We start from the raw sequence: 27,904 nt of genomic DNA, 5'->3' as shown, positions 1-27,904 counted from the left end.
ACATGAGTATTGTGCACATGCAGTAAGAAGTTTATTGATTTGCTAATTTTATATGGCATGCTACGGCTTATATCCATGGTCACTTTTCAATTAAAATAAACCACAAGGACAAAAATGCTTATTAAAAAAATGAAAGCTGTCACTGAGATCAAACCACGGTGGCCTAACTGGTCACAGTCACAACGATTAGCATAGTAGCATAATGCAAAACCTATAACATGCATTTCTAGGTGCTACACAAGGAGAGAAATGGCATCTTGTGGCACTGAGGAACAAGCAGCCTCGAGCCCACCCAGAACAAGTTTATTAATCAGCGCAAATTCAGGATAAAAGCCCAGTGCACAGCAAACATCTCTCTCTCTGAAAGCGATCAGGTGCTACTACAGTCACTTAATCCAAGGCTAGCAGGCATACTCTGTGCATGGAAGATAAAGGCCATAGGAATTCCAGCACTCAAACTCCACTGGAGTTCGGCCACTACCAGCAACCAGGGCAAAAATGCAACCAATGACAACAGAACAATAAAACAACACAACAAAAGACAAACGCACAACAGGCAAACGGGAAAAAACATCCAGAGGTGGCAGCACATAAGTTGTATTCACAGCATGTATTTAACCTGAAAATAAAATAAACTATCCATATATTTAATTTGTTACAGATTGATCTGACTAGATATCTAATAAAAAATATTGCTCAGTTTAGTTTTTAATAGCAGCTGTCCGTATGGTGCTTATGCTACAGGATAACGGTTCTTAGTGGCTCAAATTTTCCTGTTTACTATTTTTAAACACCTGATACAATACTTTGGCTAATTCTCATGTGCTCTAAAACTTAGAACCAGGCATGTTAAACGCATGGAAAACATGAAACTGTAAATGTCAACTACAGTGCTGGAAAGGGTTGGTCTGCTATCAACTTCCCAAACACAAGTGTAATGAGAATATTCACCAAGTCTGCCTTATCATTACTGGACAGTCTACAGTCTGTTAGACAGAGCTCAAATGATCTAAAACATTTAGTTACTCGTTTACATTAAATTATTTATTTTAATTACTCCTTTATGTGGTGAAGGTCAAGAGTGGTAGAAATATAAATCCAGGCAGTGATTTTGTAGGTCTACATATACCAAATTCTGTGTACTGTTATCTCCTTTGTCATCATCTTAGCAAGGCAGACGGCTATCAGTGCCATCAAGACTGTAGCCCGGCACCTACTATCCCCGTGAAAAATTCCCTTACTAACTCTTTCCTGGCACTCTAATGCACCGTGCACACTTTCTTCCTTCAAAACAGACATCCACATTCCAAAAGTCTACACAATTTCTTGATTTGGTAATTATATCAAGAGTTTGTTTGTGTCATTTGGAGATTCTCTGTCTGCTATGTGTTTATGCCAGAGGGCTGGTGAACATCTGAGGGATCAGTCATATGTGCGCACACTCACATACTCTGTCACTCTTCCACACTAACAGTTTTTTTTATAAACAAAGCTGGCATTTTAAATGATATAGAGTCCATATTAACCATACTTCATATGGAATTTTATGTAATTTAATATCTCTGAGGAAACCTGTATATACTTATTTAATCTATCATCCAGGGAGATGTCAAGGACTAATCTTTATTTGTAATTATGCTCAATAGGAATGTGTTGCTGTTTCTCACATTACCTAAAGGGCAAGCATAATCTGTGTGAGAACTCTATTCTTGCCTTATGTGATGACTGTCTTTTACTTGTTTTTCAGACAATGCTGCCAACACCAAATTAGATGACTGAATCAGACAAATACTCAGTTGTTATACAGGAAGCACAATTCACCATCCTTCAATCTCATTGAATGATCTGACCTCACCTGCTTACCGCCCTAGTATTGTTTGCATAACGCCTCCACAAACGTGCCTCTTTTCACACCACGAGTGCAGTAGTAATGAAAGATGACATGATTAAGACACTGAAGACACAATCAGTTCCTAATCTTGTTTTCCATCAACTGTTGCTATACTCCTGGCAGTGGTGTGCAAGTGTGTCAGAGTTTTTTTTAAAGCCATTATTCAGCTTGAATATAAATAACTGCATTCTCATAAAGGGTAAGGCGTTCAATATCCTTTGTTCATGCCATCACGGAAATATCTAATATGCCTTATGGATATGCTTTATCTGTAGGAGTTTGTGTCTAAAATATAAATAAAAATTAGCATAATTTACTGTCTGGTCATAGAAGTAGTTATGAGACAAACTTGGCAGGTGAGATAAAGGGATGTGAGAAAGCAGGCACTTGTTCTCGCCAAGAGGCTTTGTCAGTTTGCGACAGCTTTAACTAAGCTCTTAGGGATGATGACTTGCAAAGACTTATTGGAACCTGAATTAAGGGAGTGAATCACTGTTTGTCTTTCTTTGCAGGCTTAGTGTTCAGCAGTATGGTAATGATAGTTGTCCGTAGACTCCTATGCCGTAATTTCTAGTTAGAGGTGTATAAGCACACCCTAATCTATCGACAAAAAGAATTTTATTTCTAACCAAGGGACCTGATAGGGCTGGCTCTATACACTACATCTCTATATGAAAATAAAGGCTCAGAGAAACACTTGCAGAGGTTGGAGTACACTGTTGTTGTTTACCCTGGATAATTTTATTTAATTCTATTTATTCTATTTCTATAAATTTAACAGACAATGCTCTATAGGTCTCTAGCCAGGTAAACACTCTTAAAACTACAGTTTTTGTCAGACTTAATACCTGACCTATGCAGGGGTGATCAGTTACAGGTGAAACATTAGAAACCAGATGAGATCCTGGGATTTAGAATAAAAGTATTAGAGATTTTTGTGGTTGCTTTTCCATGGCTTATCCTGAGAGCTTTTCACTTATCAGGCAGAATGCAGACTCTCCTGGCAAAACACTTGAAGTGGCTGAGGTTACTTGAGAGCAGGCTCTGGTTCTGATCTGTTCCCAGGAGGGGTATATTCAAGAGTTACACTAGTTACACTAGATACCAGACTCGAACCTGCTGTGTCTCCTGAATTGCATTTAGATTTATATTTTCTTAATGTAAATTGAAAATATCGGATATCAGATATGTTTGTTTTTTGTTATTGTATATACTTACAGTGCTTATATTCACTTCAAATTTACATAAAACTTTTGACTTTATATTTCTTTGAGATTCTGGTCCATGTTGATATGATTGCAATTCTTATAGATTTTAGGTGCAATTTCAGGCTACGTGTGTGTGTGCGTGCGTGTGTGTGTTGCATCAGAAAACTGGGTGGTAAGCTTTTCTAAATATTCTAAATATAGTTATTCTAAATATATGCAATGAAAGTATATGAAAAAACAACAGAAAAACCCAGAAGTGTCTGAATACAAATTTTCTATCACTGTGTGACCATACATACCTTGTAATCGAAAGTTGTTGAATTACACATGGAAGTGTCCCGTATTCTGCACTCACACAGTTTAACCAGTAGAGGGGATTGACGATCCGGATGGTGAAAGTCAACAAATGGGAGGACGTCAGCTTTCACGGAACATTAAGGCTGTATAAGCACACTTGCTCCGTTTTATCAAAACACTCTCACTAGACCATCCCAGTAGTCCATCCCCATTTTACATATTTTTTGTCTAGAAGGTAAGGGTTTGTTATTTTGGTCTACAACCAAATATCTGTGTTCTCGAGATGGTTCTGGTTCATGTGAGCAAAACGTAATCCAAGCCTCGGGCTTAAACAAATTGGTTTTCCATTTCCGTAAAGGAGTAATGCCTTTAAAGGAGTGCTGGGGTGTGGGAGAGTAAAAAGACTGCAGGGGCAGCTTGAGGAATCCACTACTGTAAACACAATCTCTCGATTCATTTTAATACAAATGCAAAGAGGGAGCAGGGAGGGAAGGCTCCTCCACAGCTGTGAAACAATGGTCAAAAGTACATTTTTAATCTTTTATATAGAGGGCATGAGGAACTTGCTTGGATTCTAGGCACATTGTGAAGCAACTTCCACCTGTTTGTAGCACCGATTCTGTCACAAAACTGAACTGAAAACCACATGTTGCTTATAAATATACCGGACTAACAAACCTCTCCTTGCAACTAGAACTTCTACATACTCTTTCTTCATATGAACAGTTAGCTTATCCAGGTATTTCTTAGGGTGCTTTCATGTATAGGGTATTTTGTCCATATGAATTTAACTCTGGTATAATTCCTCTTTGTTTTAATTTGTTTATGTCGGCGAGAACACAGCAATTGCATTTGGGTGTGGACCAGAGTAACTGATCCAAGACCATCTGAGCAAGCTGATCTTGGTCCAGATCCAGTTGAACTCTAATGTAGTTCAACTGCCGTAAATTCCACCAACTACTGAAAGTTGACCAAACATCATATATTTTGGGTGGCAGGAGGCATTTTTAGCTACGAGCTGCTAAACTGAGCTAAAAAAAAAAACAGAGCTGTAGAGTCTCAGACATGCAAGGCACTCTGGATATTGGGAAGTTGACCAGAAAGAGAAAATAAATAGTAGCTATTAAAAAGTAGTTATTTATATATAATTATCTAATATTTAACAATAATTATCTAATAACTTATTGAGTATCATGTTACCGAAGATTTGTTTGCCTTATCTCATTTCTATATTTCTGGGCAATAAAAAAGAGCTTTATACAGCCATTGATTGATTGATTGATTGACTTATTGATTGATTGATTGATTGATTGATTGATTTTTATGTGTCATGTGAAACTAATCCCAACACGGTAGCAAGTCAGCCGAATGTATCAATTTACACTTTGATTGGTACTCCAGAAAGAGATTAATAGGCAATGAGCAATCTTTTCCCAAGTCCACCCAAAATAGTGGGTTAAAGACATGTGACAGGACAGGCCAAATCATTACAGACTCCCTCCTTCCTCTTATTTAACCAACCAAGGAGCTGGCAGGACTTAGCTCTTAAGCCTTGCCTGTAGCCATTGCCACTAAACAACTGTTAAGGTAGGATTACAGGCAAGCATAATTGGGGTTGTTAAAAGTTAAACTTTACTTGGAAAATTTCAAAAAGGGTCAAAGTTTTTCAAAAATCTGGACAAGTGTTGGATCCTGAAATGAACAAAACAGTTTTCCCCCATGTTCCCACCTTATTACCAGCTGAGATTTTGTGGCGGAGGATAGAGGACTTTAGCTCAAAGACATGCTTCTTACAAATGACTCAACGTCTTTATGTTGTGGGAATATCCCACTTTCCCAGTGACAAACAGCTACACATACGCACATGCTAAACTAATGACTTGCTATTATATACTAGCCATTCAGTTCCATTGAAGTCATTTGCAGACCTAGATTCTGCCTTCAGTGAATCCATCAAAGTAGTCTCTGTGATGTTGCCATGGTTTCTATAAAAGTGAATTCTTTATAGATGTATGGATTTGGATAGGAGACGGTGTTATTTGGATTTCTGATTTTCATTCTGATTGGCTAAATGGCCAATTAGAGAAATAATGTTAAGCCAGATTTTTATTCCTTGTGCCTGTTCTTGTTTGTTGGACTGTGTTCTTTTGCCATCACAACACATTGTACATCGCCTTCTGAAGCCTTTATATAACCTAGTGGATAAAAACTCTAATCCATGGTCCTCACACAATGTAATTAATAATTTTTATTGCTGCTTTTATCTAAAGCCTTTTAGTTTAGGTTTATGTTTTATTGGAGCCAACCAGATGTATCTTTTGATCAAGGAGCACTGCCACAGTGTGTCCCACCACTAAAGTTGAACTTCTACCAGGATGTCCCTCCCATTTAAGCCCACCTTTTAGTTTTCCACTAGCCTTAACTCACCCCACTAAACTGCATTGATGTTGTGGACTGTACAATTTTATGTAACTAGCTGGCTTGGATAACGTTATTTTGAGTAAGTTGTTGTGTTTATGGTCAAACATGACCACATTTGTTTAGAGTCCACAGCCAGGTGAGAGAGGGAGAGTGGAAAAACTGTGTTCTCTGTAAAGTGTCCCTTCTCCCTTAGTCACCTCTGTGTTGCACCCAAGCAGCACTGGTGGGGCGTTTAGCACGCAAAGCCATCTGGTCGCACCAGCAGATCCGGCTGCATGTGGATTGAATCAAAATGATCCGTTAATTGACTATTTACTGGGCTCCAAAAAGACCATAATGGACTTGATATTAAATCCCCTCTAAAGTATTTAAAGCGTGTTTCTGAGTGCTTTTTCGGAAAGAAGGTCCTGCTTTTACAAGAGAAAGAGACTTAAGCTCCCAGGTCAGAGTGTGCCCAGCCAAGGCAGCTCTCAGACAGGATTTAGGGGCAGCAGTGGGAAGCAGTGGGAGAAGGGCAAGGTAGAGGAGGGGAGAGGCACGGCCAGATACACCCCAATGAGTTCCAGATGCCCCCAAGTCCCATTTTTGCACAAATAGATACTGCAAGCTATAATGTTCTATGTGGGGCTTAAACCTGACTTCTCTTTAATGGTGATAGAGTACTTTTTATGTGGGAAGTTAAATCTTATAAATCTTTAGGGTCTATGTTGTCTTCTTATATCCTATGAAAGAAGCTTCAGTAGAAAAAAGGCATCCAGTTAAGTTTTGATCAGATGACAATGAGCAGAGGTTCTTTTTAAGTGATCTGAGATTTATCAGAGGTAGGCTTAAGCATGAGAGAGTGCGTCAGTTTTTAAAAGCAGATTAAAAAGCCACATGATGCTTCCTGCAGTAGAACTCTCCCCACTGTATATTGCTCTGGATCTCAACCTCAGGGCAATGGAGCCATCTATCTTAAAGCAGAGATAATCATAGCAACCTCATTTATCATATCATTGGAATTCCTTCATAGAATATGTAGCTACAGTGTATATCATTATGGTTTTTTGGCACTTTTCAAAAGAAACAGAGGCTCTGTTCTTCTCTTCCCTCAGATCTGGTTGGTTCCGTCAGCACTCCGGTTCTGCTCTAGGATCAGGACTCTTGGGCCTGTTCATGGGAGTCAGCAGTGAGCTGCATTTTTACACTCTTTATGGTTTTTGCATGCATGCAGCTTACCTTTTGTAATAAAGCTCGAGTCATCTGTATGCTTTACTCAAGTGACAACCTTACTCATTATTGATGATGTTGCACAATAAAAGCTTGTATAAAACCGTATATGTGCTTTATGGTCATGAATGTTGGCTTAGATTTCTTACTGAAACTCAATTCACATTATAAGCACTGTGGATGTTAAAATATTTTCTTATCCATTCGGAGTGATTGTAAGTGTGTAGACATCTGTTTTATTATCCAAATAGCTGTTTCATATGGAAGAGAGACCATGTAAAACAGTTTGCTTGTATAGATACACAATAAAATTTACTTTGAATCACTAGAGTGACATTTCCCAAGGATTGCTTGATAAATTAGTTTCATCCCTCGCAATGGTTCTGTCATTTATGTTTGTTAGGATTACATTTCCTTTAACTACACAGTAACCCTAATAACCTTGGGTTGAATGGAATAGCATCAGTCCGGAAAAATCATTCAACACTGGTCTTGTTATTTTCAGAACTATTTATCGGTTTACAATTTGTATAATATAGTGACCCTGAATGCAGTATTTATCCCTGAACACTGTGGTTAATCTCTTCGTAAATCATTGCTGGAGACAGAGGCAATGATTAATGATGCGTAAATCTGTGATAAACCTCTGACAATATTACTATGTGATTTCTGTAAGCATGCAACATGGAGAAAATTAACTGAAAGCTACTGAACACTACAGAAAGTATAGATTCCTGTCAGCAGTTTAAAATTTGCCTTTACAATACAGTGAGCGCAATGATTGGATTACCTTTGGTTTAAACATGTTTATAATACAATCCCATTTTAGAAGCTTACTTGGAGACAAAAGGAGTACCATTTATTCAACAGGTGTGCAAAAAAAAATAAAATCGCTATGGATTTTGTTACATGTTGAATCCAAAGCAAATTGGATCATGCAGATCACCAGACCAACATATGGTTTTCAGATACATCCCTTTTTTCTTAATGAGCGGTAAGCAGGCTTACCAAGATCTGGTTCATCCTTTTTGAGTTTGTGTTATGGCCTTTTGCCTGCTGTTTTACATTTTCAGTCTTGTAAGGGCTCAGTCCTTTGGGTCTTTGGTCTTGGACTTCTTAACAGTTCTCTGTTCTTCTCTTCTCTTGGCTTAAGAATCACTCTTAAAGCCTCCATCTGGTTGTGCAGACTCTCTCTGATGTCCAGTTACTTTAAGTGTACCATGTAGGATTGAGTTTAATGCCACAATCAACTAAAATTCTGTGCTCTCAGCACACATTGTTGAAATCTCAAATTCTGTATGGACCCATATCACAGCATGTTTCAGAATAGAGCTCATTTAGAGCCACATTAACGTAACCATATTGAGCTCAAAGTACATACAGGGAACTAACAAAAACAATTCAATTGCTTTACAGCCTTTGAAATCACTAATGCTATGAAATACAGTCCACAACATGTTTTTGCACAGAAATTTTTAGTACACAGTGCATAAATTGTTTTGAAAATAATGTTGGCTTCAATGAGCTAAAGATCCTTCTCCATCCAGTATTGAATTCATGGTTATATTGAATGTTGCAAATTATGTTTAAACTACAAGTTATTTATTTACTTTCTCATAGTTTGCTCACTGTAATTAGGACTCTGAACAGCATCTTCTCGTCTTAGTTATCTAAGCATCTTATTAGTTAACTAAACCAAATAGTGATACCCCACTCAGTGTGAAATGGACTTTGTGTTAAAAACTTTGCTGTTCAAAAATATATTGTGAAATCTCAAATTATTAAATTCATTAACCCCATATGTCTCGTACATTATACTGACATCTTATAGCATAGACAATTTGTGCTTTAACACACCATTGGCACTGACATTTTGAACATCCTTAAGCTAGTTAATGGTCTCTTGGTGCTTTCAGTGCAGTGCTTATGCATGGTTACATCCAATGTACTTGTAAGCACAACTATAAACATACACCATACACAAATAAATATGACATTGATATAGAGCAAATAAATGCTTTATGCGCTCCATACATTACTCTTCAAAAGTGTGGAATTACCACTCAAATGTTTGAAATCTGTATTTTAAATAATATAAAATCCATTTTGTTGTAGGTCCATATACTGTAGATAATGTTACTCTAAAGTGAAGCTAGCAATGTACACCTTCATAGGTTTCCAACCATTTGCCAGAAGCTGTAAAACAAGATATGATCATTTACTGATATGTCAGCATGATCTGCAACTTACGGCATTAATATATAACAAAATATAAAAATACAGAATGCCATACATTTGAAAAATGGAGATCAAATAAGGCAGGCTTCCTGGAGAAATTGCTACAGATATACACTTCGTTTATTAATTCTGATTTTATTCCCCAGATACTTTAAAAGTGAAACCAATCATATTGTCTGGCATATGTTAATTAGATCTAAAGTGTATATGTTTATACTTTGTTTTCATAATACAATTATGATTTTGAATACAGTATGGCTGGTGTATTGACTTTTGAACAGTGGTGTATATTTACAGATTCCGTTCTTTATATCAGTATGATACTTGCATGTTAACTTGTCAATTTGGCTTTATAGAAAAATAATCTCTTTGGGGTTCTTAGAGACAGTGTGTGACTCTAAGGTGACAGACAAACATCAGACGAAACAATACACTTCTTCATCTCATCTTAGCTGTCAGACCAGTGGGACCCTATGCTGCTGAGGCCCATCTGATACTGGTATACCGGCTCTCTCGATGATGCAGGGCTTTGGGTTGGGTAGGCTGAGAAATCCCTGTGGACTCTCAGAGGGGACCCTGGCTTCCTGTGGTACAGCGGCAGATGGGCTGATCTGTCACATGAGGAAGCACCAGATGGGGATGAGGAAGAGGAGGAAGACGAAGATGGTACTGGTGGCATAGCCTGCTGTGTACCAAAAGACACCAGGTCTGGAACCTGGGGAGCAGGCTGTGGCCTTTGCATAGATGTTGAGTGATGAGAGACGATGGAGGCAGTAGTGGCTGTGCTTGTTAAGTGGGCACTGAAGGGCTGGTAGGGCACAGCCTCAACGGTCTGTATACCATAACGAGGATAGGGCTGCACCGATGCCCACATGTTGCAGTTCAGAGAGGGTGGAGGCATGTCCTCAGTATTAGATACACCTACAGCTCCTGCTTCACCATCCATACTTCCATACATGCAGGCCTCTCTAGAGCCCAATGCTTCACCACAGTAGGGGTGAGACAGTAAAGAGGGCTCGTAGGAAGAAGGGGAGCGGAAGTAGTGCTCCTCTGAAACTGCTGAGGGTGCCGTGTCAAGGTATGGCCGTTTGCAGCCCAGCTCCAAATGCCTGTTGTTATCTAGGAATAGGGACAGTTAAGAGAGAATAATTTTAAAAGAAGTCTTTTAGTGTTTGGAAGAACTTGGCTGTGAACTGGTAGTGAAATATACTGTATGTCTATACTGATAAAGATATCAATACAGATTTTACCAGACACTTTTATACTGTTGTACCTCTATGCTTGAAGCAATGGTAAAGCAGACTGGACTCTCTGCCAGAAGGAAATGGGTTGGATAGAGGCTCCTGTGGATCAGTTCCAGACAAGGCAACCCCACTATCATACTGATAGTGAGAGTGGACCTGCGGATGACCACTCAGTACCCCCGCACTTAACTTTCCAGCCAAATGGGTATGTGATGTGAGGAGCCGTTGCCTTGCCATGTTTTTGGAAATCACTGGGTAGTCTTTCCTGGAAATATGGTTTTAGTTTTAGAAACATATTCATATAGCTTTTTTATTTTCTACATTTATTGGTATGTTTCTTTTAAAAAATATATATTTTTATTGTACACACCCTGGGAGTCTGGACACTCTGAGGTCTCCTTCATCACTACCACGAAAACCTTTGGCAAAGGGATTGTTCTCAATCTTCAGCTGGGTAATCTACAAAAACAAGATAGCTTTAGGCTTGTATGTCTTTTTTCTGGTAATTATACATCACATCAAGTAATTTTGTGGTGCATATTTTGATAATTATGTTAGTCATGGGATTGTGAATGTGACGTAGTATTTACCTTATGGTTTTGATAGGATGTCACAGAGATAAATGAGGTTTCATGAAACACATGGGTGCAGTAAGCCGTGTTCTTAGAACCAAAGGCGTTGTTTTCATCCGCTTTGACGATGTGCAACCTGGGCTGGTATTTGTGCATAGAGTTCAGTATGATCTAGGAGTAGAAATACATTGTTGTGTCATAAATCTATTCCAAAAGAATAGAAGAGAGAGTTCATTTTTGTGGATCATGATAGTTCACCAGATATGACAAACAATGAGGGATTAGGTGATCACTTAACCAGTAGTTTATGACATATTAGCTACTGAAATATTATTCAGATTTGATATGTATAACATTTCCTTTAATAGGTGGTTGTCAAGCATTTTGTTGTAGTTAGAAACCACAATGATTTAGGATAGCCATTAAAATAATCATCAGTTATCCATGGGGCAACTATTTCATTGTTTTCCATCTTACTTGCTTGTTGCCACTAAACCACAATGCTGGCCAGTGAGGATTACTATAGCCACTTGTGGTGGCTTAAGTTAAAATTAGATGCAGTATCTGCTCTGCATCTGCACTGTCGTGGCACCTCTTTACAGTATGCTGTGGTAATAAATATAGTTTTTTAAGCCAGCTGTGCTTACCAATCAGTCTAAATTCAACAAACTATGTTGAGTAAAACATTAAAGAATGTAGCAAATATACTGAAACACAAAACTGACCTTATGTTCAATAAAAATGTCATGTTGAGAAAAAAGCTTCACTGTAACATCCAAATTTACATATATAGGTGGGAGTTAACAATATAATATTATATTATTTTTATATATTTTTCATATTATTTTAATTCTATGAAATTAATTTAGAAGGATCTATAAATTAATGTCCAGGCTTGTTTGCAGTATGTTGCATTGTATGTAATCCAATTAATGAGTGTGGGTAAAAGATGGAAGGCCGCTCTGGCACCAGTCTGCTCAGAGGGGCTGTTTGTTGGATGCTCATTGGAGCGTTAGTTCAGGGTCAACCACAGCACAGCTGTGTCAGGGCCAATGAGCATCAAAGTCGTCCCTTTTATAACACAGACTCCCTGAGCTTCTCCCTTTAGATGAGTCATGAACTCTAGTATGTAGAAAGCAGTCTTAGGTCAAACTGAGTGTCCCACTGCCCACAAATACACCCTTGCAAATGCAGACAGTAGCCACCAGTTCAATGGTTTATGCATGTTAGTGAATGAATGCAGGCAGGCTGGCTGGCTGTCTGGGTTGAAATGATATAAGCTGCAGGATATAATGCAATGACAGACCTGGATAAGTGTATTCATCAATCACCTTCTGTTTTCTTATGACTACAAGTTTCCATTTTGTATTTGTACTTGTACTAGTGCTTGAAGTACAGTACGTTTTGAATGTATTGAAATGACAAGACCATTTCTTTTTTTTTCTACCCAGTGAATACATTTAGGTTTGACATCAAAAGATGAATATGAGGCAATGGATCACAGTTTCAGCTTTCATTTCCTTATATTAACATCTATATGTGTTAAACAACATAGAACCTAGCACCTTTTGTTTGAACCCACCCACTGCTCAAAAAATTTAGGGAAAACTTAACGATCACACATTGGATCTTGATCAATGAAATATTAAAAGAGTGATCTAACATGAATTTTATCATGGATATATACATAACTCATAATGTAAGTCAGTAGTGTGTATGGCCCCTACATGCCTGTATGCCTTCCCTACAATGTCTGGGCATACTCCTGATGAGATGGCAGATGGTGTCCTGTGGGGACCTCCTCCCAAACCTGGATCAGTGAGCTGCTGGAGAGTCTGTGGTGCTACTTGGTAGCTTTGGATGCTCTGATACACCCCAGAGGTTCCCAATTGGATTCAGGTGTGGGAAACGTGAGGGGCAGTCAATGGCATCAATGGCTTTGTCATCAAAAAACTGCCTATACGCTCTGGCCGCATGAGGCCAGACACTGTCATGCACCAGGAGGAACCTAGGGCTTACTGCACCGGTGTATGGTCTGGCAATGTCTCGGACAATTGATTTCATCCTGGTACCTAACAGAAGAAAGGGTACCATTGGTCAGTGCCAGACCAGCATGGAAGTCTGTGTGAGCCTCTAAGGATATTCCTCCCCAAGACCCACCATCAAACCAGTCATGCTGGATGATGTTGAAGGCAGCATAATGTTCCCCACAGCATGTCCAGACTCTTTCACATCTGTCATATGTGCTCAGTGTGACCCTGCTCACATCCGTGAAGAAAATGGAGCACCAGTGGTGGACCTGCCGATTCTGGTGATTTCTGGCCAATCAAGGTGCACAGTGCTGGTTTGTGAGCACAGGCCCCTTAGTGGATCTTGGGCCCTCATCCCACCTTCATGGAGTCTGTTTCTCACAGTTTGGTCATAAACATGCACACCATTAGTTTGATGGAGTTTATTTTGTAGGCAGTGATCATCCTGTTCCTCCTTGCACAAAGGATCAAATACCCAACCTGCTGTTGAGTTTTTTCTCTTTTACGGTGCTGTCCAGCTCTCCTCGTGTAACAGCCTGTCTCCTGGTATCTCCTCCATGCTCTTGAAGCTGTGCTGGGAGACACACCCACTCCTGCAATTGCACACTCCTTGCAATGCCACGTGTGGATGTGCCATCCTGGAGTAGCTGAACTACCTGTGCAACCTGATTGGGTTGTAGGACTGCTTCATGCTACAGTAGTGGATACTGGATGTTTTGCCTGACAGGTGTTGTATGTTGGCCAGCTGTTCCCTATTAGATCGATTGTTTAAACAATGTGAACAATGTGCATGAATACTGCATTTGTTGTTTAAACCAACATAAAGACCAGAGAGTTGTCTATTGGAGAAAATCAAGCAATTTTGAAGCTAAGAAACGTGGGAAAATTGAATACCAAAATTTAAGGTATCACAATCCACAATTCAAAAATGACAGAAATGCAGAAATATAGAGGTCATACCACAAGATGAAATCCATTCATCATCAGTAGGTCAGAAGGCAAGATTTAAATTTCCAACTACAGAGAAAGTTCTGGAACCAAGATTAACCTCTATGAAAATGATGAAAAAGGCCATAGTGTGGACAAAAGAATTATCTGCTCATGATCCAAAATATATGAGAGTATCCGTCATGCACAGTGGAGGTCATGTCTTAGGCTTGCATGGATGCTTCTGTAACAGGCTCACTAATCTTTCTTGATGTAACTCAAGATGGTAGCAGCAGAATAAATTCATAAGTCTATTGAAACATTTTGGCAATTTACAGAGAAATGCATCCAATCTAATTGGGAGGAAATTCATTATGCAGCAAGACAATGACAATGGCACTGTGCCAACACAACAAAGGACCTCATCAGAGGACAGAACTGGAAGGTTTTAGACTGGCCAAGACCAGACATTAACCTAACTGAACATGCATTTCAATTATGAAGAGAAGATTGAAGAGAGAAAGCACCCAAAACTAACAATAACTGAAAGAAACTACCATATCTGCCTGGAAAACTATCGCAGAAGAAGAGTGCAACAGTTTGGTATTGTCAATGAGTCATTGACTTGAGGCAGTTATTGCAAGAATATGCAACCAAATATTAAGTGTTATTTACTTTATATATTTGTCTTCTAATAATTTTGTTTAATTAAAAATTGGGTGGTCAGTTTTGTTTAACACATGTCTTCAGTGTATAGCAAGTGCATATTGGGGGGAGGGGACTGTATATGCTGCTAAGTTACTTCCTTGTTTCATGTAATAATACAGTATATTCCATGTTTCCAAAGACATGACAAATTGTTGAAAGTCTATTTCCTGTTTATATTGATTTGTAATGGTTCTGCAATGAATCTTGTGTGGTCTCTACTGATTGTGTACTCTGTAGTTAAGCTCTTGGTTAACCACAATATCCCTGCTGGTGTGGGCATCACTAGAGCTCAGAAGCCGCTTACGGGCCTAATTACTCGCCCTTATCACGTCCCAGTCACTCAACTAATCCTGACAGACCAAGCCTGCATGAATCCGACAGGTTATGAATCTAATGAGCTTGCCTCTGATGTGATGACTTCAGACAAGCTATCCCAAGGGCCCTCTGGGCAGCAGTGCCATGGCCACACTCCTCACCTATTTTCTGCTCTCCCTTTCCCTTTATTCCAATCTATCTGGATTTAACTATTATACGATATTTGGATGAAATACCACTGTTCCCTCTTCCTTCGTGTGCAAGCTAGTTTTTAGGTTGTAGGCTAAATCCAGTATTCCCTTCTGTCTAAACTGATTATGTTCTGTCAGTTGTATTGATAAGACCATGGTCAAGCCTTTTTTCCACTACCTAACATTGTTTTCTCCCAGATCACCAACAAAACACCCTTACCTGTGATACATCACAAGCCTCGTATGGCTTAATTCTATTAAAAGTCATCATTTTAACAGATACTATGTCTTATCTCTTATCTTTTAGACTAATGTTCTTTTGTTAATAAATTAGTGGGGGAAATTCCTAGCTACTCAGTATGAGATGCAAATATTCATGCTAGCTTTCTGTAACTGATGTGGTTGAGTAAATTCTTGAGAGAGATGTGCTCCCTAACATGCTGTCACCGACTTTTTCATCTGTTGCTTCTTTTCTGACTCCCTGTGGCACGATATCACTGAAAGAACTGATTTGTTTACCAACTTGACCTTCATCATTATGTCATTATTCTTGAGGAGACAGTCCAAGCAGTTAAGAAATAATGTAAGAAATTAGCACAGGAAGTGAAAATTAGTAGAAAATAATGTAAATGGGTGTTACTTCTGTGAAAGATTAAATAGCATATTGTTTATGCCACTTTTTTTGAAGATTGGTTTTCAGTAAATATCGTGGTATATAAATACTTGGAGAAGTATTACATTTAACTTCACATATGTTCACATCTGTAAGCTTAAGTATTGCAAATGGTGCAAAAACAAATCTTTGTATGGTCAAGGAATCTTGCTTGATGGATGTGGTTATATAATGTATGTTTCATTATAATAATAATGTACTAATGTGTTATAATGAAATTTTTTAGAACACACTTACATGTCCAAAAGGGTCCAGGTGGTTATTTGTTAATTTTAGCTTCTGAAACGAGACCAGCTGCCTCATCCAGTGAGCTCCTGTTGCAGGAGAGTCAGGGTGAACATAGAGCCTCCCAGGCATGGCCGGCTCTGCTTTTCCAGCCACCATCCTAAAGAAATGCGAGATTTTATCGGCACTTTAGACAAAATCACAAAGCTGTGGCTTTCAACTGTACCACTGTTTCACTTCAAACGGACCACAACCATGCTGTCTCCAGAACAAAAGGTGATTTTTCAATGTCACACAGCTTATAGGCTGCCAAAGGAAGTCTTCTATTCAGAACAGCATTATATACAGTATATATTGTAGTCACACTTATATCCATAGCATTAGAGGAATAATTCCTCAAGTCCAGGGGTGGCTGCTTTGACTGTAACATCATTGTTAATTATGTGCCTCTTAGGTGTCGCTGAGGAACTCCAGAACCAACATTGGCAAAGACTGAAATCCCAGTCTATCCTGCACATCACTAAAAAATTGGTCATAAAATGTGGGTTCTCTTAAAGGAATGCATAGTTTATAGAAAAGAATCATTTTGTTTTTGAGTGTTTTGTATTTTACACATTCACTGGGGCCAATTGTTAATACATTTCATGGGTTGCTTTGGTGGCACTGCCAGAGGCTCAGGGTCACACAGAGGACAACATGTATTACCCTGTTGTTCTTAGCCCGTTGGTTTTGACAGGCTGCTTGCCAGCAACTTGGAATAATTAACTGTGTGCTAATGACAATTCCCAGCAACAGCTAACATTAAGCAGTGTAGCAATAGAGTTGTTTGGTAATCAGTGTTTCCTTAATGAGCATTTCACTCCAGATTCATATATAGAAACGTTTTATAGAAACAGCTCAGTTGCAATGCACTGATTTTACTTTATAATTAAGTAATGGGGACACACGAGGTGACAAAAACCAGATGTGCCACGATCAAGCCTCTTGCTAAAGACAGATCTGATATAGACTGATGGATCTACTCATGCAAAGATTGCAGATGTGAGCATAGAGGAGATTTATGCATGGTTCCTTCTTCAAAGGCAAGAGGATAAACACATAAATAATGTGGACATCTTAACACACGGCTACATGTGCTAATCTGCAGCCTTGCAAACTAGTTAGTGAAGTCAGTTGCCTTGAGGTGCAAGCTACAGTCCAGCCTGCTACAGCTTACAGTACTAAAAAGACTGCACTGGATTTAGCACTGAATTAAACTTTTCTTAATTCCTAGCCAGTATAAGTAGATATAGTAAATAAAAAGACAGCAATGTCTTTGACTTACCACTTATTATCGCAGAACTTGTAACGATGATCATCAGCTGGAACAATGTCGATTAGGAGGATGTACTTTGTTTTTGGATTCATTCCTGTGACTTTTACTTTGTAGCTGGGGAACATCCGCCTTGACACATCAAAAACACATAATTTTTTTTTTTTTTACCAATGTTTGTATCTTTCCATGGTATCTCTTACATATAACACAGTAAACTTTAATGTGACTTGCTTTTTTTTTACACATTTATAAAGGTTTACTTAGCTAGTCTGTCTAGATCACATACTTTCCTATGAATCCACTCTGGAACTGATTTTTACCTTTGAATAATCTTATATAAGTCACTGCTACTCTAAGGTGTCTCTTGAGCAATAAGTAATGACTCTTTGGTTTTGCCAAATGACCCTTATATATAGGAACATCAGAGGAAGAGTTTTATACGGGAATCAGCAGAACGATCAAATAGCAGCTCAGCTTCTGGGACACATAAGGTTATTAAAGCTCACATTCATAGTTTGTAAGTATACTGACACTGTGAAATATGGTAGCAACACAAGACAAGCCAGGATAGACAGAATATGTTAATATACCAGACGTAACAGTCATAAAATACATCAGTGGAGCTACCTTCTGTGACCCATCTTGAAATAAAAGCCCTTATTTCATCCCATGTGTGTCAAAGTAAGATGCAATAGGAACTAGTGCCCATATAAACCTTAAGTGCTTTTTAATGGTGGCTCAGAATGGACAGCAGTTTATATAGCACACATGTCACTGGCCTCCAAAAGTTCCACCACAGAGCATCAGTTTATCTGGGGCTTCTTTTGACAACAGGTTCAAGCAGCAGTCATACATTTAGAACTGTCTCTATGTTCTAAATAAATGGCTGCAAAAGTGCAAGCTCTCAACTTTGTGTGCAGGAGCAAAGCTTCAAAGGCCCGTGGCTGAAGAGTGGCATGTGAAGGGCAGCCAAAATAACATTAGCTTTAATACCCCGAGCGAGAGTTGGGAACACAATGAGGTAAGATCACTGTCTGGTCCAGAGCTGAAATCCAATCATGGATATCAAGCTGGATGGGGGTAATCCCAGAGAGGCGCTTAAAGCTGTAGGACGATCGTGAACAGAGCCCCCTGTAAGTTTGTACTCTGAAGCTGGTTACTACAAGAGTTTTTTCCCTGTCTCAATGTCTTCCTGTACATCAATTTTATTTTTATTTTATTTCATTCTTATTTAAGTATTGTGAAACGTTCTAAGACAATTTTTTGTGTCACTTGATAAGGAATGTGAATAGTGGGAGGTTGATGCATCCTGTAATGAAATTAATAATTTTGTTATGCTGCTTACTTTAAACAGCCAAAAGCAATCTTACATTAATAATTTCCAAATTTCTCCAAACATAATCACAAAGTATTTAATTTTATTAATATTTATTATTTTCTCTCTAGCCTAATGTTTCTTCATGGACGTGTCTTCTGTACACTCAACATGTGAACGTGTATGTGTGGAATGGGAAAGGATAAGGAGTGTGTCAGCATACGCATACTGCCAGCTGTTTCTTTTACCGTGTTCCCTCTCTCTTTCTCTCGCACGTCTGCTCTGCCAGTGATCCATCCTGTCTGTGGGAAGCGGCAGGAAAGCAAAGATCAAAAGATGGGGATGATGGAGCACTGGGCCCCGTTGGAGCCTGGGAGACGCTGATCAGTGCCCCGAGCACGCTTGCTGACGGCGTGTGTACAATGAGATGGCTCACACCGGCCGGCTGCTCTCACTCTCAACAGCCATGAACACGCTGGAGTCTTGGACATGCTCATGCAATAACAAGCCACTCACAATCACTCTGATGAGTTCTTCCAGAGTTCAGCTGTGTAGAATAGACACCCTAAGGGTGTGTACTGCTTTCTCACTCACTGATGCACTACGATTCTGTATTTTTCACTTTCACAGCACAGAAAAATATCTTATTTCAATCTGCTGAAATATTTGTATTTATGCATGTGGTATGTGCCTTTATTAAAAAGGAAGCATGACTCTGTTAAAGGAGCCAATAACTGAAAATATTAAATAATATATTGCTAATAAATATCTCACATATAGTATAGTATAGTATAGTATAGTATAGTATAGTATAGTATAGTATAGTATAGTGTAGTATAGTATAGTATAGTATAGTATAGTATTATAGAATAAAAAGTAAATTTATAATCTGGGTTTTTAATTTATCTGTATTATTTGCACTTGAACTATTTGCACTACTGAAATTGCTATGATTTTAAGCGCAGTGTTCTTAAGGCTATCATATGATTAACAGATGTTTTAGCATTTTTCAACAGGTTTTTTCCCCCTAGCAAAAGCACGATATCTCATGCTGGTCAAAATGTTAATGATGTCATAAAGATGCAGTCTTGAACAAGACTGAACAAAAATGATCAACAATCTATCACGTCTCAAGTTTATACAACTTGTGTTGGAAATATTTAACTTAGCTTGACCTGCAGTCAATGATCAATTCAGTTTGGTCAACAATATACTGTGCAGAGTTTATTGTGATTAAAACTAGTGTCATGCGGTTCATATTGCATCACTGTCTCCTGTTAGATCTCCTATTTATTTTTCTTCTTTATTTGTATCTAGCAGAAATGTACTTTTATTATCTGTTTAATTGTAGATGCAACGTTTTGTATTTAATGAAGCTTGCACTGCATGTTGGTGTACATATCTCATAACTGCATCATTCATCTGCTGTGACAATCCACACTGCCCTCAAACAATACTGATTGTTAATGTACAAAAACAGCCAGCATGAGCCAATAAAGCAAAAGATTACACAGCGCAGACACAGCGCAGACACTCTTGGTAACTTAAAACTATGATGAGAACTACTGCATGAAATCAGTCCCTGTTTATGTAATAAGAGCCATTCACATAGGTATGTTGGTAATTTCTGTTAAGACAAATAGATCTTAATCGGAAAAAACTTACTTCATCTAACCGAGCAGGATAGAAAAAATTATACTAAACTGTGTTGAAAATGTGTTCATCTATCGTATAAATCCTGCCTGAGAAGACAAGATCTCCCTTGCAGCTGTGCGTTAGTGTACTGCTAAGCTCTTCAAAGAGGAATTGTTGTGCACTCTATCAGCTGGATAAGGGAGGGCCCATTTTTCACAAGGTTACAGCGTTAAAGAAAAATTATGATGACCCTATACATTTCCCACATAGAAACACTGAGAAATAGCAGGCTGCGACTGGCAGAAACCATCGACTCATTCTCCGCTTAATGCTCAAGCTCCTGCAACTAATCCAAGATGTGCATTAAATCTAATACACAAGGCAGCCAATGGTGTTTCCAATTAAACATTAATGGATATAGGAATTTACACTTTCTTTATGTTCATAGAATCAAAATTAATGCTTTATGTAGTGATGATTTCTGTTAAATCTTTTAAATATTAGAATAAATTAGTTGATACTTAATAGTACATTTATTTATATATATATATATATATATATATATATATATATTATATATATACATTTATATATGTATATGTGTTTAATATATATGTTTATTATATATATATATATATACATTTATTATTATTATTATTATTTTAATGATAGACATTGCCACAAACCAACTTTCCAGTAAATTAGTTATAATATTTCCCTCATATTGCCCTTCTCAGAGCTTTAGTAAAGGGAAACTCACTCACCTGCCTGCTTTAGTGATGATCATCTCTGTTCCTGCCTCATGGAACCTTTTCCAAAGTTCCCTCTCATGAAGAACTACTTTGATGTTTTCGATGTTCTTCATGCACAAAAAAAAAAGGATAAAAAGAGCAGGACAGCACTCAGTTTTCAGGTTATTGTGTTAAAAATAATTAGATTTTACTTTCCCTGCAAAGAAATGCAACTGGAATTTAAATTTGCTTTATTAATTTTTTTTTTAAACCAAATTTTGCAATGTTTGTACAAAATGTACAATAATTGTATGCTCGTGTTTTTGTACTTTTGCTCACTCTCAAGAAAATAATGTCACTTTTTTCACTTTGTTAAGAAGGCAGTCTAAAGAGTGTCAAAACATCAGCCGTTATTTTACCTGGTCGACTTCATTGTTGTGGTGAATGCTCGGGGCCACAGGCAAGCCCAGATGTGAAGAGTCATTAGCAAGCTCACCAGACTGTGCCACAGTCACACCTTCATCAGCCACAGCTGAGGCCTTTTCTTGGAGCATCTCTGAAAAAGTAACAACAAATGTACCAAGTGAGTAACATTATAATTTATCAATTAGTTTATCTTATAAAATTACTTTTTAAAAAAGCTTTAGATAATATATGGTTCATATAATTTATGGTTTAATAGTCTAATATTGTTGCTCTCATTGCATAAAATCTATAATGATCATTAATAAATGATTAATAATAGTAATTTAGTCTAAACTTAATTACTATTTATTAATATTACTGATATAAGATTATTGTTTTAAAAAATGTTTGTTTAACTTACTTTGACTTAACATTGTGTAACATAGATGTAACTGATTCCACATGGCATGACAGGGCCAAATCTTTTCATAGCCATTATTCTCACTTACAAGTCAATGTAAACTGAATAAATAATTTATAGTACTTCAAAATGTAAACCTGAGACAGGATTTTAGAATTTTATAAAAAAATCTTTTTTTTTTTAATATTATAAAAATTCAACATTATAACATTTTAATATTAATTGTATTTTAGATTTGTATTTTATATTTACATTTTAATAAATTATATTTTATTAAAAGTGAATAATACATTTAAAAGGTTAATAATAGAATTACATATTTGCGTGGGATTTAGCAAATGTTTAAATATTAACTATTAAATTAAATTTAAATATAATTTTCAAAATCTCTTCATTGAAAAAAGGGTACCTGTGATTTAAACATAAGCTGATGATATATGGCTCCTATTTTGTCCTTGAGAGTGTAGTGATATTATACAGTACACATCATAAATGCTACAAAAAAAATTGATTAACATTTACATTCTTAAAAGAAAATGTCATAATATGACCTGGCCTCTTAATTTCATGGAAAAGGTTGAGATCCATTCGTTCTTAAAGTATTGCCTGCCTAAATATTTATATTTCCAACATTACAGCACAGTTTTATGTAAGGAGGCCTAAACACTGCTGATTCCATTAACAGAGGTCACCATCTGAACCCCCTCTCTCACGACCCTTCACTGCTCACACACAAACATCACATGAAAGGTATGGTTTATAGTGACGTTATCGCTATAGCCTGTTGTCCCTATGTTGCCTCTTCCAACTAGCCAACCGCTTATGTGCTGAAGCCCTATGCCCATTTTCCTCCTAATCTCACACCTATAAACAGTGTGAGTGCACGCCCTTCAGATAAAAGGAGAGGAGCAGGGTTCCATGTAAACTTGGGCAGACATTTGCAGCGGCTAATAAAGATAAGGCCTGACAGCCACAGTGAAGCTGCAGCAAGTCAGCCGTTGACTTTTCCAGTCCAAAATGTGCCTTTCACTTACACTGTTTAACTAAGCTCTGTGAGCGAGAGCTGTGTTTATATCTCTGTCACTCTAGACATATAATCTGCTAAACTATTCTTGGAAGATACTGCTTTTTGTGGACTGGGTTTGGAGAAACTATAGTCCAAAGTCCTGAGAGACAGCCAAACTTGCATGCATTGCTTTCCCTGAGGTGCTAAAATGGTATCAGCACCATTTTCTTCTTGATTTTTGTTGGAATAGTATATTGGGTTTTTTTTGGAAAACTGACATGATCAATGTTTGCGATTGACAGGAACAGGGGATGATTTTCAGGCTTTTTAAAGCTTTTATTCCAGGTCTGGCTTTGGCTAAATAATACAGGTATGATGCATGTTATTATGACAGCTCTCATAAATTTCCATTTGGCCTGCCATCTAGTACTGCAGTTTTCATCCCTTGTGATGTGCTTTAGGCTCAAAAGGACACAGATCTCTAACAGAACCAAAAAGAAAAAAAACAAAGCTCCTATGCAGTGTGATAAATGGATCGCATATTTTTGACAGTCATTGGTGTATATGAGTTTGACTGCATGGGCACCACAGTCCTTCATCTTGGTTTGTGAATGGAGAACACTGTGTTTTGAAGTCCATTTTCAAGTTCGTCATGATTGCTGGAAAATATACATTATAATATTATCTTAAATCAGGTCTGTAAAACTCAGTACAAATTTTTTGCTGTTTGTAGCTGGAAGCTAATTTAAAAATATCAATCAAACCATTGTCGACCTAAAAAAGTTGCTGTTAAAAAATAGCTGATAAATAAACAGCGTCATTTTATATGAAATATTTGTTGTATATAACATTAAATTCTATGTAAAACAAAGACGTAGAAAAACTGTCTCTATTCGCGGATTCTTTTGCTGATGCTTAAGTACACCTCTAATTGCATGAGTCAAATGACGTTGCGGTGTAAAGAATAATATACACTAACTAAAAGTTTAAAAGAATTACGATTTATGAAATATAAATACAGTCAGCATTATTTTAATTATTTAGATCCACAAAATGGACAAACAAAATACAAGAGCAATACAATTATATGCGTTACTGATGGTGAACAAAAAATCTGATATAACACTATGTATGTTTATTAACGATCCATTACAGAAAAAAATTTGATTAATAAATGAATTTTAAGAGTTTTTAAACACTTAAATATTAAATAGTTTAAATTAAACACAGCAGTTTAAAGTGACTTCATATAACGTGTTATGTTCACTTGTAATCGCAGATAAAATCCTGTTGAATAAATTAATTTAATCAAATCTCGCCTTTCTCTATTGCCACTGAAAAAATATAGATCAAAATTGGCCAAATTGGCCAAATAAAAAATTTCCCTATAGCTATAGGCCTTTTTAGTGAGCATCACAGTTTCTTATTAAAAACGTTTAGATTATGGATTAATGTACACATCAATTTTAAAAATATTTTTAACTTAATAAAAATGTAAACGATTTTAACAGTTAGAAATGACGAAGGCCCAAGTTATTTTAATATCATATTTAAGTTGTATATATTTTTGAGACACCACATTATACCACATCAGCTGAGTTGGAGGATGAACACTGAGCAGGCCTACAGCTCTGGTACCAGGGCCTTCTCGGCCACTGACTCAACACCAAGTAACTTTTTCCTTCTCATGCAATCGTATTTGATTAAAATACTAAAAGAAAAAGCAGAATAAGATTAGCTACTTCAAAACCCAATATCTCAATGAATTCCGGAATCTGATTTCTAGTTCTCCTTGTAATTTGTTCTATTTGACGTTTTCCAAAGCAGCGGATATTCATTTGTGCCCTCAAATGTTGTTATAAATATTACCTCATTAAATCGGTTATTATGTGCTGAATTCCTCCTCCATATCCATCCAGAAAGAAGGAACGAGTCCTTGGTGCGATTCGGCAGGAAGTTACGTCCCGGTTAGTGCGCGAGCTGTCTGCTCAGCATCTCCTGCGTCAAGGCGATGTAACGGTTCTCGCGCAAACGCTCAGTTCACCAAAAAACACACCGATATGTCCTCGAGATGGAAAAAAACCTCTCAGCCCTACAGCAGATGCACTGGTGGCTTTGAAGAGAGCTCACTACACAATGTTTTCTTGAGAATACACAAAGGGGGCTATACTGAAGAGCTTGATTTGTTAAGACAGTAGGGGTGAATTACAGGGCTCTCTCACGCGCTCTCCCCCTCCCTCTCATGTCTCATCGCTGACGTTGCACTCGATAATAACACCTATAAGCGGACCTCAAACTCTTCCTCTGACTCGAGCAACCACAACACCAGCGATTATTCCCCTTCTGCAGATAACTAGTTAACAATCGAAGAGCAAGACATGTATTCTATATATCTCCTCCCCCATCTCAAATACTGATGGTTATGACTAAAACAATAGCGCAGCTTCAGATTAAGAGACGAATAGAGACTAAAGAGTGCTGGGAAGTTAAGTGTAAAGTCACAGTTCAGTCTAAACTTTTAATACTGAACTATGAAACCTCATTAAATTATCCAGATAATTAAAATCTATTTAAGAGTGTACAGTCTACTTCAAGGTCAAGGGCACATCCTTCTGCCTGTATACATGTGATTAAGCTGAGATCATCTTATATATAATTAATTTCTTTTAAAATATTCTACTTAATAAAAAACACATATATGTAAGATGTAACCGCTGTGTGGTTTTTGTTTTGTGCCTTTGCTTATTTGTATCTGTACGCACAGGATTTGATTTGAAAGTGATTGAGGATTTTGCTTTAAACGCCCCTACATTTCCAGTGAAATATGATTGCGGTTTTGGGGTAAATTGCTCGAAGCATAACGCTGAAAGATCGATAAATCACCTGGCAGGCCGGTGCAGCTTTGGCTTTATTTCTGCTGCTGACACAAGTAAATGAAGGGCAACAGCTTGGATCTGCATCTCACAAAACAGTATTTCATTTTTACTGGATAATGATGCAAAAACGGTGCTTCTGCCAAATGCTTCTCGTTGCACAAATTGGATAAAAATTATTTCAGGTGTAAAAACGGGTTATCACTAAATAATTTGTTTAAAGCGAATGACAAGGGGTGCTTCTAAGGCTATATCACGTGCGTCCTTTCTTCAAATATATAACATTTCTGTAGTCTGTTTGCTAGGCTAGATCTACGGCCCAGATAAGAAATATGGTTATAACTGTATAATAGCCTAATTCAATTTACCAAAATAGAAAAAGTGCTACCATATTGTGCTTTTCTGTACACCATCAATAAAAAAGGTAATAATGTTAAATGAGAAAAAAATCGGTGTTCGTTGTGTGCAATTAAATAAGCTACCACAGATAAATAAGGCCTGTTCTTTTATTTTTCATTCACTATAAATTTAAAATAATTGTATATCTAATGGAATATACTACATGTATTATTATTATTATTATTATTATTATTATTATTATTATTATTATTATTATTACCACGACTACTACTACTACACGAGTTATCTACGTTTGTAGGCCATAAATGAAATTTTAAATATATAATAAAAATGTAATAGTAAGATTTAGTTAATTACATGTTTATATCACAACTACATATCTAATATATGCATTTTAAAGTAAAAATATAGAAATAATAGATGGTTTGCATGATGGTTTACATGAAGCAGACCATACAGTAGATTTTAAGTCTAAGACCAAAACTGGTGCCAAAAAATACTGTGAATCTCTCATTCATGCCGAGGCCTTCATCCTCACCCACTCACTTATACATCACTGTATTTTTTATTGTGTTTTGAGAATTCAAATGAGTTTATTCTGTCTACTCTTTGGTTAGCTGGTCTCGCAAAACACCCTTTTCCTTGCGATACCCTAAATTCCTAGTTGATCATCAAAAAAAAATTAACTTAGCTTGTAGTAGAACAGAGTTATATGTAAATAATCTAGAATAATTAGAATAATTATCAAGGTTTAAACTGTGTGAAATCCGCTGTAAAGGCCGCACTTACAAGCTGATTAACTGATGTGTACACAAGGCCTGAGCTAGGCTAACACTTCCACCTTCTCCTCCAGCAGGCTGCCATCACCTATTGTACATTTAATCACTTAAACCATTTGCTTTTGATGTGCTCCTGTGCACTGTCTGTACGACACGTTATTAAAAACGCTCTTACCTTTGGGTTGATTCAGGTGCAAAACCTCTGAGTGCCTTTTGTGGGAATTTCTGAAAAGCAGAAGCCTTATACCGCACCGTGCTATAGAAGATGTCGCTATTAAGAGGATGAATTTTATTATAGGGGTTGAATTGAGCTGGCTTTCTGTTAGAGAATTTAACCTTCACTCACTCCCACCATCACGTGGTCTAAAAATTAGAAGCAGGAGCAGCGTTAGCGTTTCTTCTGTGTGTGTGTGTGTGTGTGTGTGTGTGTGTGAACAGAGTCTAACGCAACATCTATCATGTACTGATGCCGCAGTGGTGCAAGTTTTTTTTTCTTCTGAAACCTCCATGCACATTTGTAACACTTGCCTTTTTTCCAAAATAAATGCACTGTGATTTGTTAATATCCACATATTTTCTAACTCACCATATCATATGAAGTTTATGATTAAATACAAAGGAGAAAAGCCTAACAGTTAACGTTTGTTCATTTATTTATTTATTTATTTATTTAGATTTTTTGAGGAAGCATTTACTTTATATCTAAAAAAAGAGAGAAATCTATTGATGTTAAGCTGAAATGCTCTATCTAACACTTGTGGGGTCCCTAAATAATCACACGTCCTTGCTTCCAGCGCACTTCACAATATTGTACACATGTATATATAAAACCCATTTCTATTTCACAATTTTAAGAGACTCGCGAAAAATTGAAATAAAAATTGGCTACATAATAATAATAATAATAATAATAAT

General features: G+C 37.3%; 1 protein-coding gene across 2 annotated transcripts; it reads right to left on the bottom strand.

Moving 5' to 3' along the window:
• Positions 1-7,570: 7,570 nt before the first annotated feature.
• On the bottom strand, positions 7,571-27,300 carry tbx4 (T-box transcription factor 4). 2 transcript variants are annotated; one of them, XM_058412945.1, is made up of 9 exons: positions 27,165-27,300; positions 21,565-21,701; positions 21,179-21,273; positions 17,474-17,593; positions 16,162-16,309; positions 11,099-11,251; positions 10,879-10,967; positions 10,538-10,773; positions 7,571-10,383 (listed from the first exon to the last, which is right to left on the bottom strand). In XM_058412945.1, the coding sequence occupies exons 2-9, from the start codon at positions 21,697-21,699 to the stop codon at positions 9,713-9,715; spliced, it is 1,647 nt and encodes a 548-aa protein (XP_058268928.1). In that variant the 5' UTR covers positions 21,700-21,701; positions 27,165-27,300; the 3' UTR covers positions 7,571-9,712. The 2 variants fall into 2 exon arrangements, with proteins under 2 accessions (XP_058268928.1, XP_058268927.1); XM_058412944.1 differs by lacking the exon at positions 27,165-27,300 and adding an exon at positions 24,847-25,870 and having other exon boundaries at positions 7,572-10,383.
• Positions 27,301-27,904: the final 604 nt, after the last annotated feature.

Source organism: Hemibagrus wyckioides, linkage group LG17, assembly GCF_019097595.1.
Source record: "Hemibagrus wyckioides isolate EC202008001 linkage group LG17, SWU_Hwy_1.0, whole genome shotgun sequence".
NCBI lineage: Eukaryota > Metazoa > Chordata > Actinopteri > Siluriformes > Bagridae > Hemibagrus > Hemibagrus wyckioides.
The sequence above is the reverse complement of the archived record's forward strand: the minus strand, read 5'-3'. Positions and strand labels throughout refer to the sequence as shown.